This window comes from Megalops cyprinoides, chromosome 3 (genome assembly GCF_013368585.1).
Source record: "Megalops cyprinoides isolate fMegCyp1 chromosome 3, fMegCyp1.pri, whole genome shotgun sequence".
Classification (NCBI taxonomy): domain Eukaryota; kingdom Metazoa; phylum Chordata; class Actinopteri; order Elopiformes; family Megalopidae; genus Megalops; species Megalops cyprinoides.
This window is the reverse complement of record NC_050585.1, coordinates 19916803-19936416: the sequence shown is the minus strand read 5'-3', so window position 1 is coordinate 19936416 and position 19614 is coordinate 19916803. Positions and strand designations below refer to the sequence as shown.

General features: G+C 45.0%; 2 protein-coding genes across 2 annotated transcripts in view; one reads left to right on the top strand and one right to left on the bottom strand.

Moving 5' to 3' along the window:
* Positions 1 to 3022: 3022 nt before the first annotated feature.
* LOC118774939 (F-box only protein 46-like) lies at positions 3023 to 9033 on the bottom strand. The gene is given in 3 exon segments (XM_036524563.1): positions 3023 to 4320; positions 4322 to 5108; positions 8550 to 9033. Coding segments are annotated over 2 exon segments (1932 nt in total). The 5' UTR covers positions 5002 to 5108; positions 8550 to 9033; the 3' UTR covers positions 3023 to 3068.
* A 3504-nt stretch (positions 9034 to 12537) lies between these two features.
* Positions 12538 to 19614, top strand: part of LOC118774880 (protein numb homolog) — a 37754-nt gene continuing 30677 nt past the window's right edge. The window contains exon 1 of the mRNA XM_036524452.1: positions 12538 to 12746. The gene's annotated coding sequence lies outside the window, so the exon portion shown is untranslated. The remainder of the gene's footprint in view (positions 12747 to 19614) is intronic.

The window sequence follows — 19614 nt, the reverse complement described above, 5'->3', positions numbered from 1 at the left end:
GTTGGGCTGGAGCTAGGTTCGTGCCTTATTCGTGTCATACTGACCTGGCTCACATTGCATGAATAAAACTTCTAGTACTGTTTCCCCCAGTATTTGCATATCAAAATGTGTGAAAAGTTTAAAAAGGTGATACATTAAAAAAGTTAATTTGATGAAATGGATAAATGTGTCACTTCTTTGTCCACCCATGATGTATGACTGCTACTTTGTGTGGATTGTTTGGGTACAATAAAATTGAGATGAAAAGGCAAAGGGGCTTTGAATGTATATGTTCTTTTAGTATGCTCAGTGTAAATATTTCATATGCATAATTCTACTGTAATGCAGGGACGTTCCATAGACAGTCTGGAAAACGACTGCCAGAGGTTTGCATTGTAATATTATGTAAGGTTAAGGGCTGGGGTTGAACAATGTATTGCTATATTATACCGTATGAAAATAATCAATAGAAAGTCTTGTAAATCAGTTTATCACCCATTAAGTAATGATTCATCTTGTGTCTCACAATTCCATAAGTAGGAATCAACAGCGACAGGTGTTTTTTACACCAATGAAGCTCTTTTGACACTCGTTCTTGATTCTGTGACCAACTCTGTGGCAATCAAAGCTTAATACAAACTCCAGAATACATTTTTTATTTGAATACGGAAAATAGACTGAAACCAGCTCGCTGTGGCTACTGGAAACTGGAGGCAGGGGGGCAGCAATGTCATCGGGATCACTGTCCCCTTCAACTGAAATTTTATAAAGTGATGCCGACATTGCTTAAGCAGGAAATGAAAAATCCGCAGGGGAGTTCTCTGTTCCAGTGACAAATTACCGCAGTTCATTTGCACATCAGGTATTTAATAACATGACAATAGATCTGTTTTGAGGTTTAGTAGACCCTACAAGATGGTAACAAGGTTACAGGTAACAAGTTGTCTTGTTATTTTGTCTATTTATTGCCTTGTGTATTTATTCACTGTCTGACTGTAGCACCATGGGTCCCAGAGAAGAGTTATTTCAACCATACTGCATACTTGTATATGGATGGGCTGTCAATAAAATCTCTCTTGACTCTTCACTTTGTGACTTGAGGTTGTAGCCCATCAAGAGTGCATGCTTATTTGACTGATTAGGACAACAGAATAAACATGGAATCCACCTTAGGAGGCTGCAGACTCCCCTGCCTTGCTGACCTACCTGTGTAGCCTTACAGAAACCACACCCCACTCTTTTGAATCCTTGTCTCTGACATGTTGTTTCTTGCCCAGGCCACACAGAAATCAGAGTGTGGCTCCATTTGCCGTTGTCTTCACAGCTTCAAATTCCATTCATGCTGACAAAGAAGAAAATCTTTTGGATCTTTTGGATTAATGCTACGTACCAACTGACTTTTCTCTAAACCATCTGTTTAGCTCGGAAGAACCCTGTGCACCTGAATAGGAAAGTGTGAAACAAAGGAGATTTATACAAATTTTTACCCAGAATTTAAATACATAAGATCACTTACTCTAATGATAGAAAAAAATCTTCACTGCAGAAACTGTACTGAGGTAATGCTCACAGCAACACTCTTGCAATAAATATATAATTTAGCAAAAAAGATGCACAGTTCCTGTAACTGACTTCCTGTAGCTTCCATTTTGCTACCCCAGTGACCAAAAGTGTAAGGTCAGCTTTAAAGCATGAATTTAGGCCCATTTTGATATTATGGCGTGTGCAGCAATCATTATAGAATGTTGCTTTTGGTCTGTTTCTACTGAATTATTTTATTCGTAGTAGTCGGACTCGTAACCGAAAGATGGATGGACACTGCTGCTGTACCCTTGGGCAAGGTACTTAATCCCAAAATTGCCTCAATAAATATCCATCTATATAAATGGGTAACATTGTAAAGAACTGTACCCCATATAAGTCACTCTGGGTAAGAGCGTCTGCGAAATAATGTAATGACTTGTTGGGTTAGGTGGATTTTCCAAGGGAACAACTGCAAAAGGCCCACCTGGAAACTGAAGCAGTAACTTCTGGGTTACATGCCCTGCTCCTTAGCCAGTACACCACCGTGAAAATCGCCCCCTGCTGTCGTGCTTTTGCTTTCAGCACACCAAAGGCAACGCTTCATGGCCAGTTACTTTGCAAAAGCCATCCGTTCAGGTGTGACATGAACAGTTTCTCCCTGCAACTGCGCAAATGCACCAACTGAAAACTACACACAAAAAAACAAAGACTAACAGGTAGGGAAAAACAGACAGCTGACTAAAACGCACAACCACACAACCACACAAAATAAAAACAGCGGCACACGATTGAGCAGGTACCAGTTTTAATCACCTGGGTTTATTTGAGAAGCAGAAATGCAGGCAGGCCATACACAGCCCTGCATGAGTCTTGTCCTTTTCTCTGACAGGGCTGGTCGGAGCCCAAGGAAAGGGTGACAGGGCTGCGGAGGTTAAGGCAGGAAGCTGGTGTTGTGACTTTGAGGTCCACGCTGTCTCCCCATACAGAGCACATTACAGCTTTGGCAGCGAGAGACCTCTGCCTCCCGGCTAGGAGAGGGGACGTGGAAGGCGCTCACACATAAAACATCTGTAATACAAGTCTCTGAGATGGGCCAGATCCACAAAAAGGATCTCCCACAGAACATTCACCAAAAAAGGAAACCAAACGCTGAGAAAACGCACACGCACACATTAAAAAAAAAAACAGCAGAACTCATTGTGTCTTACAAAGTGACATCAAAGCACTCCTTTTGTGGTTTCTCTGCGCTGCCCTGCCTTCCGAGCAGCACCACCCTCCAAAACCACACGCCCCATTTTAATCAGCATGTTGGTGACTGACGTGTGGTGTGTGTGTGTGTGTGTACGTGTCTTAGTGTGCCTAGTCTGCTAGCCTCTGTGTACGTTGTGTGTGTGTGTGTGTGTGTGTGTGTGTGTGTAGGTGTAAGTGTGTTAGCGTGCTAGTGTGCTTGTGTGTGCACGTGTTGGTGTGCTAGTGTGTGTGCATGTTTGCGTGTGTGTGTGTGTGTGTGTGTGGTGTGTGTAGGTGCTGGTGTGCCAGTGTGTGTGTGTATGTGTGGGGTCCCCTCACCTCCCATCCTCTCTCTTACAGCGAGTCTGTACCAGGTCGCAGGGCTGCACCCAGTTGTTGTCGTGCAGTCCCACCCGGCAGCCGGGCGTGTCCTTGTCGGTGCGCCGGCAGCACATCCAGTAGGAGCGTCCGTAAGGCAGGTCGTGGTGGTAAGGTTTGGGGTGCCAGCGGCAGAGGGACACGTCGCCGCGCGCGTACTGCCGCTTGCACTGCTTGCAGGGGTCGTCGCGGTACAGCGGGTCCTGGTTCCAGCGCGAGTCGGTGGCGCGCACGCCGTACGTCTCGATCAGGGCCTTGAAGTCGTGGCAGGTGCACTTGAGGGCGGCCAGCGAGCGCGTGGGCAGGTAGCTGAAGATGGTCACCATGATGTGGTCGGGCAGCAGCAGCAGGTACTGCCGCGGCTCCAGCAGCCGCTGGATCTGGAAGCGGATCTCCAGGAAGTCGTGGGAGACGTGGCGGTACAGGCGGCAGAGGGGTGCGTCGGTGTGGTCCTGCTCCTGCCTGGGGGCGGGGGAGGGCGGGGCAGCCCTCTCGCCCCCTCCCCCCAGCGGAGCCCTGCCCCCGGCGCACTCCGTGGGGCTGTGGCGCTCTTCCTCAGGGTGGGGGGGCTGGAGGAAGAACAGCTGTCCGGGAGGTGGGTCCTCGCAGGCGTCGGCCGGGCTGCCAGACACGCTGAAGCACACTGTCTCCTCCTGCACCTTCTCGGAGCCGTCCTTGCCGTAGAAGACGCACTGGTCTACAGCGCCTGTCACCACCACCTCCACGTGGAAGCCTGTCACACGCTCCCCAACCCCCTGGTCCTGATCGGGGTCACTGCTGGGGGGGGGCGCCGAGCCGGTGGGGGGTCCCTCTGCGCCATGTTCAGGTTTGGGTGACGTCCCGAGCAAGGTGCTGGGGTCCCGTGATGAGGGGCTGAGCAGCTGGTACAGGTCGCAGGTGATCTTCTCTTTGGCCCGCGCCCCCAATGGTGCGGCCCCTCCCCCTCCCCCGCCCCCTCCTCCTCCTCCGCGGCTCAGGAACATGCAGTTGGGGCGGCCCGTGGGCTCTGCCTGGGAGCGAGGATCAATGCTGGACACGCGGAAGGCGATCCTCACCTCTCCGCTGGCGCCTCCTGCATCCGCGAGCTGCTCGCCCCTCTTGCCCCCCTCGCCCCCCTGCTGCAGGAGGCCGTCCTCCAGGCGCTGCTGCGCCTCGAAGTGGGCGACGGCCTCGGCGACCCGCCACGTCTCCTGCTCCTCCACCTCGCAGGGCGAGGGCGGCCGGGACGGGGGGCCGGGGGGGTTCCGGCGGGAAGACCAGGGTGCCGGGGTCAGGGAGGGCGGTTTGGGTGGATGGTGGCGGCGGGCCTTGGGCCACGATGCCCTGCAGGGCCATGGCGGTGCGCCGCTCCACCAGCGCCACCATCTGGGCCACGGAGAGAAGGTCTGTCTCGCTCAGCCCGCGGGCGTCGTCGGTGTCGGAGGCCGGGCCTGGGGGAGTGTAGGAGCAGCGCCGCCTGCGCTTGGCCTTGGTGCAGTCGCTGCCCCATCTCCCCTTCACCTTCATGGTGTTGGGCCGGAGGAGTGCCGCGCCGCTGCACTGGTGCGCTACGAAGAAGGCGATCTTCTCCTTGGTGTTGCCCGGCTTGATGACGTACCAGGTGTCCAGCAGAACCCGCCCATCCTCCACCTGGTTGTCGGGGGGAACGGGGGGTGGGTCCGTGATGGGGGGCGTGTTCTCAGAGACCACGTCCTCCTTGGCGCTCTCCCTCGCACCCGCTTCCATGGGCGTGCACACTGCTGCATCATCATCATCATCACGGCCACTGCCGTGGCCACCGCCTTTGAGCAGGTCTCCCCCGGCAACGCTGCACAGCTTATTCTGGGAGTAGGTGCCGAAAGGACGAGGGCACCACAGGCGGATTTGGGAGAAGGTGTCGCGCTCCATCATGGGTTGGCCGGGGGCATGGCGCGGGTACGCCAGGGGAGCCTGCCGGCTTTAGGCTAGGGATCCACTGCACTCCAAACCCCTCATTGCCTCTGCTGCGGTCAGGGGGCCTGGACAGACAGGAAAACATGCTGATTGGCTGAACAAGGGCCATGAGACATCATCAATCCATGCCATACTTCACTTTCACCACAGACTTTGAGGAACAACAAACAAGCAGAATACACAAAAAGGTTTCACAAACCAACCCCCAAGCCTCTCGCCCACCACCCAAACATAAGTCATAGACTCAGAACTATAGTGAGACAGTACATTTGAAATGCAAGCACAAAAACTGAAGGCAGCATTTATCATGTTGCATCATAACACAACAGCCAGCGTTTGCATTCCCTGTCTTTGTGTACCACTGGGATTCAATGCGTTACTCATGACACAGGCTACACCACTACACAATGAACAATCACTGCATTATCATTCACCTGCTTCTGAAGACCTTAAAGGAGAAACATGCTAAAGATTTCAAAATGATGGTAATTAGTATGTTTCCTCATATTAATCTGCAATTTTTTAGGTCTTCAGGTTCCTGGTGATTTTATGTGACAAAAAAGTGACCCATGCTGAGTGCTGAGCAAACAACAGCTGTAGACTGTATGGTTCACACTCAGTTATCTCCACTAAGACATTAACACTAACTACAACACTCAATTACAACACTCAGTTATTCTGCTTTATTGATGATGTGAAACTGTCTTCGACCATTCATACAGGGAAACAGCACTACTATGATTTAAGAATTTATACCAGAAATATCTGTAATCAAAATGTCCTCAAAGCAAATTATTTTTGTCAGACACAGATTTTCTTGTTCTGAAGCATTAATCCCAGTTTTACATTTTAGGGAGATTATAGGGGATATTATGTAACCATTCACACAGATTACAGTTTTGAAGCGAGACGCCCCTGTCGTTACTGAATAAAAATGCATTTTTTTCACAAATTCTGATGTGAAACAGCATCACTCTATTAAAAATCGAGCAATGACAAATTTCACTGCAGTGTAACAAAAATGAGGAAAAGACTGAGCGCTACAGCGTAAACACTCTGATCTGCAATGGATAACTCTGCATACCGCTGTGGTATAAAATTTACTGCCGTTTGTCTCTTTGCCTTTATTTTGCACCCAGATGTTCATCTATAATTAACATGCTATTAACAAACAAAGCTCCACATGGAGCAACCCAGAAGGGCCACCTGGGAGCTGAGTATAATCAATAATGCAGCACTGCACTACCACAGCCTTAGCACTGCTCATTCAGTTTCTGTTGGAGTGGCCAAAATAAAAGGCAATGAATAGACATGCTTGAATTACACCAAAAAGGCCTGATGCACCTACTACTCAAATATGAAACAGAGATGACAGTGGTTTCAGGCTGAATATGAGCCAACAATCCTTAGACAATCAGCATAAATCTAGCCGGACCAGGTTTGTGATCTGCGATGAGCAGACTGGGTCTGGTCTCATTATGACCAAAGACACAAAACGCTGCTAGAACTGGACAACAAGATGCCTGAAAAGTGCCAATAAATTCATCATGCATGTTCCAATGCTTTGGGGCTGGCTACCGAGGTCCATCGTTAAATACTTTGGCCACTTGTTCCCATAAGAGAGGTCACAGGCAGTCTTCCCAATAAAAAGACACATGATACATAGCCTTTTCTTATTCTGGGGAGGGTCGCCCTAATTCCATTTTGGTCTCATATGACAACACCTTGATGCTCATAGCTCATCTTCCTGGTTGTTGCATACCTGTGACAGAATTTCCTTCCTGAGCCACCATCCAATCACAACAGATAAGTTTCAACTATCTTCTGCTGCAGTCCCATGGAACTGCCCAAAGGTGTGTCAGTGGCAAGGCAAACATCAACAGAATGCACATAAAACACCTGAGAATGTGCAAAGGCCAAACAGAAAAACCCTTCCCAGCAAGACGTGTCTGGACATGTGACATTGGCAGGCTAGGTCAAAGGTCATCTTTTCTCATAAAAGCTAGTTGATAGACAGGTTAATATCTTTAAAAGTTAATGCTGAGAAGAGTTCTGAACTCAATTACAGCCATGTCCCATTAGCAGTTGTTACTGTTGTGGTGAAATGTTTTAACCTATGAAGAGTGTGTGTATTCCTGCTCTGTGACTGGGTCATGTTCTGAGGAACCACAAAAAACTCTGCACGTTACCAACACTACCAAGGAGTTGCTCATCTGTTCCAAGCAGAATTAGATACACAGTGGGGGCTGTAAAGAGAGACTAAAAATGTAGTCTCCAACAGATGAAGTAACTGTGTTTGCACATTTTGAGACTATACCCACATATTAAGGTCGACATGAAGCCTGTTTGTGTAATCCATCAAATCCTGCAGCAGCAGGCCACCACCACAAAACACATCACCGTCTAACTTGCTACCAGACACTACCTTTAAACGTCTTAATCAAACTTATCTTCTAGTGCTTATTATAGTGAATGATATGATGCGTTTTCTTCCAAATCACAACCTATACGTTTAAGTAAAATAAGTTACAACATTACAACCCAGGTTAGCTGGTAGATAGGCAGGTAGGTAAAGCTAGCTAAATGATGTTACAACATACCCATGAAACTGACACAGCACTGGTTAAGAGCCTAGCTGGTTTCCTAATGTTGGGTAGCTAACGTAAACGTAACGTCACCAAAGCGTTAGCTAGCTAGTTCGCTAACTGTTGATACTGTTGCAATTGTTTCTGACTTTGGTGGATATCACCTTATTTTGCCAACTCGACTAACAGGTCTGTGGCCGTAGCTAGCTAACTTACAGTTAGCGAGGCAACCTCTGAATAAGACTGTTGACAGCTAACTTAGCCAACGCTAACTACTTGTCACAGCGCACCACTTTGCACTAGCCAACGTTAATTCTACTTACTAGCATAGTCTAGTAGCTAACGAGTACGAACAGATGTTTCATAATTTATCTAGCACTAGGTGGTTAAAGTTACACTGCTTAACTAGCGAGCCAGCTAGCCGGTTACGTTAGCAAGTCGAACAACATTTCATATTCAGCCTGTCCTTGTGTAACCTATCGTTGGCTCACTGGATGCCAGCTAACGATAAGGTAACTTCAACCTAGCCACTGGCAACTATGCAACATGCCCGTGAAGCTAGTTAGCTACCCAGTTAACAAACCGTTAACTACCTATCGAGTTCTGTTAGAGAGTTGAATTAGTTACCTTTCTGGTTAGCTAGCTAACGATAATGGAAAGGTAGACCATCGAATTAGTTTCCCATTTTTAAAGGCCCTAAACGACCAAGCCATGTAAGTAAAACACCTAGCGACACCACCACTAGTTAGTTAATTTAGCCAAGTTGGCTAAGTTAACAGTTAACATTACGGTTCGTAGCTAAACACATTTGAAACATGACAGCCTAGCATGACGTTGTTGCTGTCAACTATCGCTAGCTTGCTATTAATGGTTCTCTCAAGATATATAACGTTAACGTTTCAAATGTTTTGCACATCATACCTCTGTGTAGCTATACTTATTGTCCCACAATTCCGACAGCTCTCCAAACGGTAGTGCACTTCAGGTGACGGTAAACCCAGCTGCCGTGGTTGGATGTTTTGGCCTGCGTTGACAACACGACAACACAGCGAGGAAGGGGATCCGTGCAGTTAGCTAGCTAGCTATCTATCTAGGAAGAACTTTCCCCATCGGTGTAACACGCTAGCTAGTTTATTTTAGCAACTGTGTATATTTTCAAAATATGCTCATTTTATCTGTCTCAGATACGAACAGGATGCCATGCACTGTACTTTTCTCGTTTCTGTAACTGAACCGTTTCACCAAGTGCTCCCCCGTTCCCTATCGAGCTAGCTAGCTGGCTGGCTAAGTACACAGGCCTACCACACTGAATTCCCAAATTACCAAAATAACCGGCCAGGTTAGTGCAGCAAAAAGGAAGGCCATCTTGTTGACGGGCAGCTGCACAGGGTCCACAGCCAATAGAAAGGCAGTTTCGACGACGTGTCCATATATGGCTGCCGTCTGACTCCCCCTCTCCGCACCAGCACTCCTGTCTGCTGGCGCCGGGGCTATCAAGGCCAGGACTCCCATTTTTTTTTATCAATGATGCGCAAACGCTGTCCAGATTCACCGTAACATATTTTATGCGGAGCAAATAATGTAGAATGAACTTTAAGTAAAATAAATCATCCGGATCATTCAAAGATCAGTGAATCTTTGAATCAGTGAAATTGATTAAAACTGTGCTACTTCAGGGAGGGACACAGGTGAGGTTTGAGAAAATGCACAATTTATTGATCTCTAAAGAATAAAACCTGAAGCTAGAGCAAGAGCCCAGGTTTACTACATTGCACCAACGAGTTTCTGTCATTATTTGTGATAGGACCATGGTCATCAAACATTTAAATACATGTTTCAACATACAATATAGAGTAGACTAATTGTGTGCTGTGCTGGTGTTGTTTTAATCAGTCGTGTATAAAACTTTTATGATGGTTTCCGTGTTGATTTTTAATAAAGTCATCTGGCAAAATATCGTCACATTACTAGAAAAAATAACGATCTTTAGCAAGTAAATATCAGGTCATTATGTTTTTTTGGTGGTGATTCAGAACAGATTTACTGAATTAGCGAGACAGCTGTACTGTAGGGATGATCCTGGAAGAGGCAAGTTTATCAGTTTAATTTACATCAAAATGTCACTCTGCTGCAGACGTGTAGGCCTACCCTACAACACAAACATCAAAGACACTGTTTCTCAGACCTACAATTAGTTGCCGTTTTCAACACCACTGGGCTAGCTACATGAGAGAGCATATGCGTGATGTAGCTGTTACAGCCAGGTAATGTATCTGATACCTGGGCAGAGCATGTGTCGTAGTCCAGTCCTGGGGTCATTGCAGTCTGTCTATGGGTTGTGGCTGCCAAAGCTATGAGCCAATATGCAATAAACCTCGCTCTGACTGATTGGCATGGCTGCATAGCAAGCTTTTAGCTGTGGTTGGAAACATGATGCATATTTGGAGCATTAATCTCTTAACCAAGAACTTATTGCCTCATTTGCGAATGATTGCGAGGAAACTCTTATCCACTCAATAAAAATGCACTTGTGTGACGTTTATGACTGTACCACAGCCCAGATAGCCAGTCATTTAAATAATGAAGGAGTAGGTGTTCAGTGAGCCCCCCCATCCCCCCCCCCCCCCCCCCCCCCCCACACACACACACACACACACACACAAAATAAATGAATAAAACATTTTAATGAGACAATTATACGGTAGTATAGTTAATAAGAATGCTTATATCAAGGACCGTAATGTCCTGCATGAAATTTGTATTAGATGAATGAAGTGAATCTGATTATAAGGTTTCTATGTCCTTATTCCGTTTCATTACTCAAACTCGTGCTAATATCAGGTCACTGCATTTACTTCTAACCTAAGAAGGTGAATGTTTGTATTTGAAGTTGTGTGCACATGCTGGTAATGTGCCAAACAGTCTGCAGTTTCTGTTGAATAATCTGTAAATGTCCACACATGTACTAATGGAAGTGTGTTGAATATCTGGTATTAAAGGCCAGTGTGTGCAGAAAGGGGTAGCTCAAATGACAAATGGCTAGTTTCCATCAGCCATGTTGAACTGTGTGTGAACTACCCCAGACACAGGTGTGTCTAAAAATAAATAGCCTTTCCTTACATTACCTACAGTCAAATGCTCACATTTACTCAAATTTGCCACCTGGACTTATGTACTGCCATCCAGGTGATATGACTGCTAGTGATTATAATGTGAATGTGGAAATATATTTCCAGAAAGCAAATTGAAATACTCTTTTGGCATTTTAGTCATATTTTCTTTTTTTGGGGGGGGGTTGATTATTTAAGTATTTAAGTATTTTATGACCAATGTAGATGTTTGAAATATAAATCCCACTGTGTCAGAAATTATGAATGTGCAACCCCCTGAGAATAACGTTGAGCAATTTTAATGTCAGCTTTGGCATTTATTCAAATTTCAACATCTTAATATATTTGACCACCGGTTTGTTCAATGAAAACAGGTTGAGCACTGACAGCCACAAAATTGGCAATACTTACCCAATCCATACATTTAAGTATATGGTTCCCGCTGTCTGTATCATTTTCTGCCTATCATGAGTGTGTCTCCGACAGACAAGTTGTAAATTCATTTAAACTTATTACACAAGAAAGGCCTCTGTCCTCATTTAATCTTTGCTAAGATCAGCCATACAGACACCAAATAACAGAACAACAAAATTGATTATTATTTCTGCATGGTGCATGTTCATACAAATTATGTGAACATGTTTAAATTGGAGGCATACATAACTGAACTGGGAGATACAACATGAAGTAAAAATGACTGTGCTGAAAAACACACAGAATCCGTAAATGTAAAGATACACGTAAGTTTCCATTAATGATTAATATAAATGTAAAGATCTGTCGTATATTCCCTTTAAGTAATACCATGACAACGGGACCTAAGTGTATTCATATACAATGTATTTATTATGTTTGAGATACAGTACGTACTTCATGACCTCTGGAAGAGCACTTTTGTTTCTACTCGAGCGAGTACGTCACTTTGTAGAATAAACACAAGATGGCGCTCTTCACTCATACTATAATAAAGGTCTTTTTTTCAATTCTTTCGTTGAGTAGCTGAGGAATAGCTATTGCAGCTCGCTTGGAAAATTTTAACAACACTGCAATTGTCTGAGAAAAGTAGAATAACAACTGTAAGAACAATTATAATACGTTGTTACGTGTCAAAACACTGTGATGACTGATACACAACTGGTTGAAAAGGGTCAAGATAGGAGTCAGGACAGGTGGAGGGAAAGCAGCCTGGACAAACAAGGAATTATAAAAGTCTCGAAAACTGGAGCGAATTACAGTTGGGGGTCAAAGCCACTTTTATTAATTCCAGTTTCAGACCCGACCTCAGCTTAATTGAATGTAGTCACGTCTATTTGAGTTGATGAGTTAAAGTTTATTTCTAGTTCTTGTTCCACCACTGAGATTCGTCGCCGTTAAACGTTGATGCGTATAATTATGATGGGTCCGCATTTACCACGACCAGAAGGAACAACCCAACCCCTATCTATGAAAACAAAGTCAGACATTTCACAAATGTAGCCGGTAAGGTACGTCATAAACACTCAGGCTAGCAGTATACGTAAGGACTACGTGACTACGGAGCGATATCTGTTTCAGTTTTCATACAGTTTATTTAGTCAGCAACATCAATTACGGAGCACTTCTTGAAAATCCTCTTTTTAGGGTTACACTGAGTGCTATTAGACTCTTATTAAGCATGAATGGGAGAGCGTATTTGCATGTTTGGGTAGGTTGTTCCAATGGGCGCACGCGGAGGGCAGGGCTGCAGGAGGAGCCGCAAAAGGAAACCAATCTGTGCGCAAGCAACTGCACAGTCAACAACAAAAGCGTCAAAGATCGCCGCGAAGTGGCCGTGATTTTTCATCTCGCTTTCTATCCTTGTCGGATTTTCAGGAAAACAAGGACACCAGGTAGCTGACGGCAGCTGCCCTGAGCCATTCTTCATGTTCAGCATTGTAATGCCCAAGCAGTGAAAACACTTTCTTTACAAGATTGGGTTTGGATTACACAAAAGGAGCTACGGACTGTAGAGAAACCCACTGTTTAAACGGTGAGTTGACGTTAACCACCATATCGTCCTCGACTTTGCAATGTGAGTTAACATTATAAATACAGCATCACTATTATTAATTCCCATCATGGTGGTTTGATTTACAACGAATTATTTTTATCCACGATTGTGGCACTTTAATCGTAGACACTGGATGGTTTGCGCGAATGTATTCAGTTTCTGGGTTAAGTTAGAATGGTATAACAAGCTATCGACGAAGGCTACGCGGTCATATATTGTATTTGAGTGAAACGCGATAAAAATAGCCTTGTGGAGGTGATCCTAAATATTGACTTATTCTTCACGTTAGTTTGCCTCTATCATTCAGCTTTGCTATTAGACGCATCTGTGAATACAACTAATAGAACGAGAGGCGCATAGGATGCATACACATCTTACGTTTGTGCTTGTCATGCATATGTCGGTTATGTTTAGATTATAGAAATACGTAATTTCCACAAACTGAAAATGTGTGTGTGTGTGTGTGTGTGTGTGTGAGAGAGAGAGAGAGAGAGAAGCGCTGCATATTTCAAAAACGCGCCCTGTGTTTTAATACGCCGTTGAGTCTCCTCTCACGTTCACTTCCACTCGATCATTCTGTCTGAAGACAGATTTTGAAGTTCACATCTGGTACTGTCAGGTCGCCCGTTTGCCACCTTGGTGCTTGAAGACTGGATTAACTGCATGCGAGAGTGGGGCTGCAAGTCTGTATCCCCCGTGTGCTGCTACGCGCTGTATTTTGCGGTTGACGAGCACTAGCTTCTCATGGTTGATACATTGTATTGTAAACTACAGGCACGTATTTGCCGGTTTTTGCAGGCACGAGAATCGGTCTTTGAAACCATGGATACCACAGGCATTGTTAATATCGACTGGAAATAGGTCAATGTTGCAGTTTAAATAACTGTAGTTAAAACCAAAATGTAGTTTTCAGTAGTCGTCGATGTTTAAGGATAGGGTGACCGCAGTGCTGTGGGAGATATTAAAAGATAACCACACACCCTGTTACATATTTCAAGTGCAAAAACGCAACGCACTTGCCGCTGGTGTCGGCACGTAACGGTGGATGAAATCACCGTATTGACGTGTCTGATTTAAGATAATCATCACTGAAGTTATTTTGTTTGTTTATTGTCAGGAGGTTATTATCACCAGGATGAGCCAAATAATGTCTCTCTTGCGCCAGTTTACGTTTTTCAGCAAAGCCCTGTTCGGGTTGTGGTTTCTGACATGCTATGCAAAGAAAAGACAAGAACAAAAATTGCATTGCTTTTGGTGTGTGCCATGGTACCGTGATACATCACATTAAATGTGGCTCAGCGACCGAGATACTGCGGAGTGGGGTTTTTTTTGTGGTTTGCTTCACATTCATGCCACTGTCCGTGTGCCCCATGAAAGAGTACTCTCAGAGAAAAAGCTCTCAGAAGCGACTTTCCCGGGGCGCCGGAAAGAAATGAGGACAGCGAAGAAGACTGTGGGCGTTGGGAGGTTATACACTATCACAGTGAAACATCGACGAGGCGCTTTTAAACTTGTATTGCAAGGACAGGTGTGGGCTAAGACTCGAAGTGTTTCCTCACAGCATTTATTATATCTGTGCTGAAGTATCTGTGCACGGCAAGGTTTTAATGGAATACTCAGGGTGAAGATTTTTGTTCGATTATATTACAACACAGGAGCTACCACAAATATCAGATGTAAAAGGTCCTGGATGGAGAAATAGTTACAGTATTCCACTGCACCAGTGCAGTGTTGAGTGTGCTATGGTGAGACAGAGCAGTATCATGATACCTTGCAAAAATCTTTGCAGTCTCTGAGGTTGTTTTTTTCCAGGGAGAAAATCCAGTTAAAATAGCACATATTTTCAGTAATACCTGAGTATGTGTTCACTTTTTGGGGAACTAGACATGATTTATAGACTCCAGCAAAAGGCAATTGAGAGACACTCTAGTGCATAAGAAAACAAACAGATATATGGAGATTAACAATGGCTTGTAGATTAAAATATGTCTGCTTACTGCTGATAAAGAATGGCTAGGATAGCCTATTTGTGTGGTCTTCCTTTCCAGCAGTGGCCATGGGAGTGATGGCAGGGTCTTCCTATTCAGTGATGGCTCATGTCTCCTTGGTATATGCTTGTCTACAACCTGCTGGATGCCGTCCCATCCACTGGAACTGGAAACTTAAGCTATGCCTGGAAGAGTGATTCATCATGTTTCATTGAGCTGTCTGGGAAAAAAAAGCTTGCCTAAGGATAATCGCAGTGTTGAAATCCAAATCCACATAGATCAGAATGTGTGAAAAGAGGGCATGTCCAGTCAGAGTACGCAGTCATCATCTGCCTTACAGAGTCATAATACAGCAGAGTTCATTTATTCAGAAGCGATAAGCTGTGAGAAGAAGCTGCCATGCTTAGGAGCAGTCCTTTAGGAAATGCACATTCCGCTGCATTGTTTGCGTTAGTAGGCAGGCAGCGGTGTGTTGCATTGTTTGCGTTAGTAGGCAGGCAGCAGTGTGTTGCAGTGGCAAGGAACAGGGCTTGTAACCCAAGGGCTGCTAGCACCTTGGGAAAAGTACTTAATCCAAAATGACCTCAGTAAATACCCAGCTGTATAAATGGACAACCTGTAAAAAATTACACTATGCAGAGTCACTCTGGACTAGTGTCTGCTCAGCAAATGTAATGTAATGCTGATGCTGTTGTTACGAACCCACTTCCAATTCCTGCTTTGTCTGGTTTGGATTTATAAGTCAGAATTGGTTATAACAGCATTTTTGTGGGAAGTTTGAATCACCATGAAAAAGCACCACCAAAAAGGCAACATTTAATGTCTTCCGTCTCTAAACGGCTGCAGAGGTCCTGAAGGACACTGCATGCACTAATGGGATGTGGATTGAGTGTAGAATGAAGTCACACAGGCATTAGACACAAGCCACGTTTCTGGGGATCGATCACCCACAGTGCCATAGGAAGTACTTTTTATCAGGAAGGGTCACAAACGTGACCGTAAATCCAGAATGGATTTTTCAGTGGCAGCTAAGCAATCATGTCACATTCCCATTTGTCTGTATTTTATTATTGTTTTCTTTTTTACATTTTGCGCTCGTACTGAAACATATTGAAAATGTGAGTAATTAATACAAGAATGCACTTATAGTGAATTCTTAGTGAGATTATAAACCTGCCCCTGCAGACTGTGTAAATGGAGTGTATGTCAATATATTGAGTAGATTTTGTGTGTGTGTTGTATCTCAGTTTGTCTCTGAGGTCCTCAATGAGGGAATCAATCAAATTTTGAAATTCAATATATTTGTCACGGTGCACTTTACAATAATAAAAGAGAAAGGTAGAAGGTATGAGCAGCAGGTTCAAAAGTCAACCAGCGGTCAACACCAAGGCAGCATATGACAAGACAGATTCTGGAATTGTATCAGAGTTTCAGAGGCGGAATTGAGACAATGATGTATAGATTATACAAGCATGAAAGAACAATGGCAGCTCATTCCAGAGCCTTCCGGAGCACAAAGCGCTGTATTGAGGAGTGTCTCAGAATGCTCAGAGTGCTCTCCCCAATTCCTGTGGTGTGAGCGTGCTCCACCTTCACCTCTGTGAGGGTTCCATTTATTCCACTGACAGCACCCTGCCACAGTCAACCACCTGTCAGGTCACATATCACAGCTCTCACCTGCTGAACCCACAGTGACAAACTCTTAACCAACCAACATTCTGTGGTGGCTGACAGTTGGTTGTAATCACTGTGGTGTGCCCCATTCCGTGGTCTGAGGGCACCCGCCATTAATGGCAGTTATTCCCAATTCAACATGTACAATTGGCGTCAGCCATTGTATAGAGTTTTTATCAAAGGTTTTCAGCAGACCCTAACTGATTGTACCATTGGTGTACCTTGACCGACTGTTGGGTGTGTGTATCTGTAGCTTAATATTGCAGAAGGAGGGGTGTTGCTGTGTTCATTTTTGTGTCAGTAGTGGTGATGGAGGGGATGGGGGAACCCTGTCTAGAGATATCGGGGTACATGTGTCTCATTTCGAGACAGCTGTGAGAAGCAGTATGTCAGATACAGAGACACTGCTCAGAGCCCACTACTCACTACAGAGAGACCAAAGGACTGGCATTCCTGCATCTTATAGTATATCTTAATACCAAAGCCACATATTTGCTCATGATATTTGCCTGTCAGTGCGTGATGTATGCCTGTTCAGTGCTGCAGCGTACCGCATGCAGGTACTGTCACATATAAGACACAGAGCTATTTTTATCTGTTGAATTAATCACTGTATTTAGAGCGAGTGGGCTGGATGTAAACTGTCACAGAAAAAGGGAGAAAAACAAATTGTCCCATTTTCTTTGTTCAAGCTTGCAATGCAGGGATGAGTTTGGACTGATTAAAGCAAAGTGGAGCTTTGAGTCTGAGTGTGTTCAATGAGCCCCCTTTGGATAAATGGATAATAAACCAGACAGATACATACATACAAACATACTCTTGACAGATAGATGGATAGGTGAACAAGCATGGACAGGGAGACAAGCAATCGGCCTAATGTCACATATCTGCTTATTCAAGTGGAACTTTTGGTCCTGTATCTTGTTTTCTTTGTGTGTCAGAATATTTGATATACATTTTCTCCTGAATGATTGATTTTTAGGAGTTTATCAGAGTGATATGTTTCAAGCTCTGTTTGCTCTGTAGTTTCCTAAGGAGCACCACACAACATAATGCCTAAGGAAAGAGCAAATCTTCCACTGCGCTAGCCTTCATACAAACTACAAAGCCGGGGCCCATTCAGAAATGTCCATAGGAATATTTGTGCATTTGTGCATTTCGCAATATTCCATGCATCAATGGATCTGTTTGAATTTGTCCTAAGTGTCTTACATTTCTGTCTGATTGGTTGTATTTCAAATTGCCATTGTTGCTGTCATCCTGTTGACTGTTGTAGCTGTGGGACGTGGTGTCCCACAATGTCAGTCAGAATTATAGGATGTCGGACGTTTTGGCTCGGCTGCAGGTGAATGGAGGGGCAACGCTGCTTGTGGTCTCCAGATTTCAGCCTGGCTTGACGTGTTTCGCTCGGCTTGTCTGACCTCCCCTGACTCGCTGAAAGATGGAACTAAATGGATTAGCTCCTGCCCTTCTTCCCAAGTGAACAGCTGTGTCACTTAACTGGACCCCTCGGCCGAAAGGAGAGACTTTCGGAGCTGTCCCTTCTCGTTTGCTGCTCCCATGCCCATGAGGCTTGGAAGGGAGCCTGGTCATTTTTAGCAGGCGCAGAATGTGAGGTGAAAGGGGGCAGAAACAGCAGATGGAAAGTGTGAGATGGGTTGAATAAACTGTAATCCAGAAATAAGGCTTTATGCTGTCTTTCCTCTCTTACACCACTCCCGATGCTCTGTCTGTCTGACATTCCTGTGTTTGTGTGTGCGTGTGTGTGTGTGTGAGTAGGTGTGTGTTTGAGTGTATGTTATGTGTGTACACATGTGTATGTGTGCATGTTGGAGTGTGTGAGTGTGTGCTGTGTGCTTGGAGTTACAAATTTAAATGTGTTTTACATTTTTCAATTCTTAAGTATACTCCCATGTTGAACAGTCAGGAAAATAATACAACAATACCGTATAAGAATAAAAAATGTAACACTTGCCTACCCTTTTAACTCAAATTGATGGTTGAAACACCATGGTAGTTAGATTGAATGCCCCTGTAACTCTTCCTGCCTGATCCAATATGTGCCTCTCCCATCGTAGGCTTGTATGTGGATGAGCTAGTAGAGCCACGTGTCCATAAATAACCCGCTCTGGTCTAAACCTCAGCAGAGCGGACCCTGAAGTATGAACCGCTGGAGCGTGGCTGGCAATTTGGCTGGCTTTTCAGCAAGTGATGAAGTGCAGCACATCCAGAAGGCGGGTTTGGGGGGCTGCGGACCATGAACAGAATTCTCCAGATGTAGGCAGTCAATGCAGGGGATGGGGGAGGGGGTGAGGGGTAGGCGGGAGTCGCTCCCCCTCGGGCTCTGGAGTTTGAGCAGAAGCCTGCGGGTTAACAGTTTAGCATGTGCAAGGACACATGGTGTAAAGTACGATAGGGGGAAAAATATGGAGAACTTAATGCAGGATGATGCGCTGTAATTCAGTACACGTTAACACGCAGTACAATCAGGATGAGTGAATGCATGGAAATAAGGTCCTTTTCAGTTTGCTGGAAATAAGTGGGCATAGAAGTATAAAGGAACATGACCAAAGGTGGCCCTTATTGCATTGCAGTCAGTAGTGTCTGTATTTTTGAGTAGGTATGAGGCCGTGTATTTGATTATTCATTCAACTATTCAACCGTGAGATCACAGATTACTTGGATCTGTACTTTTCATTCAATACTCACAACGATATTGGTGTTCTTAATTCTACTGCCTGAAAGCTTGAGAGAGCAGTGGCTTATGCGGGACATTTCATACAGTGTTCAGTTAGAAAAGGTGGGGTTTAATTATTCAAGTATTTGATCTTGGGAGCCATTAGTCTGCGTGTGATCTTGGGAACCATTAGTTTGCATTGTGGCCTGTGGTTGTACCATTGAACTGTTGCATTGCTAAAGCGGAACAGTGGATCCTGAACAGGCCGGGACTACCTCTTACAGGAAGTCATCTCCTTCCTCCGTGCACCCCACACCCCCACAGCCCCTGCCAGCTTCATTCGGAGCACCTTGCTTAAATCTTCTGCTGATCATCTCCTGCGGGCGTAATGCTTTTAATCACATTATTAATGATACGCTGAAGGGCAAGTTCCCTGCTCTCTGGCGCCGTGATGGCGATGGATTAGACCCGCCCTCCCCTGTGTGAAAGGAGGTGGCTTTAGCACACC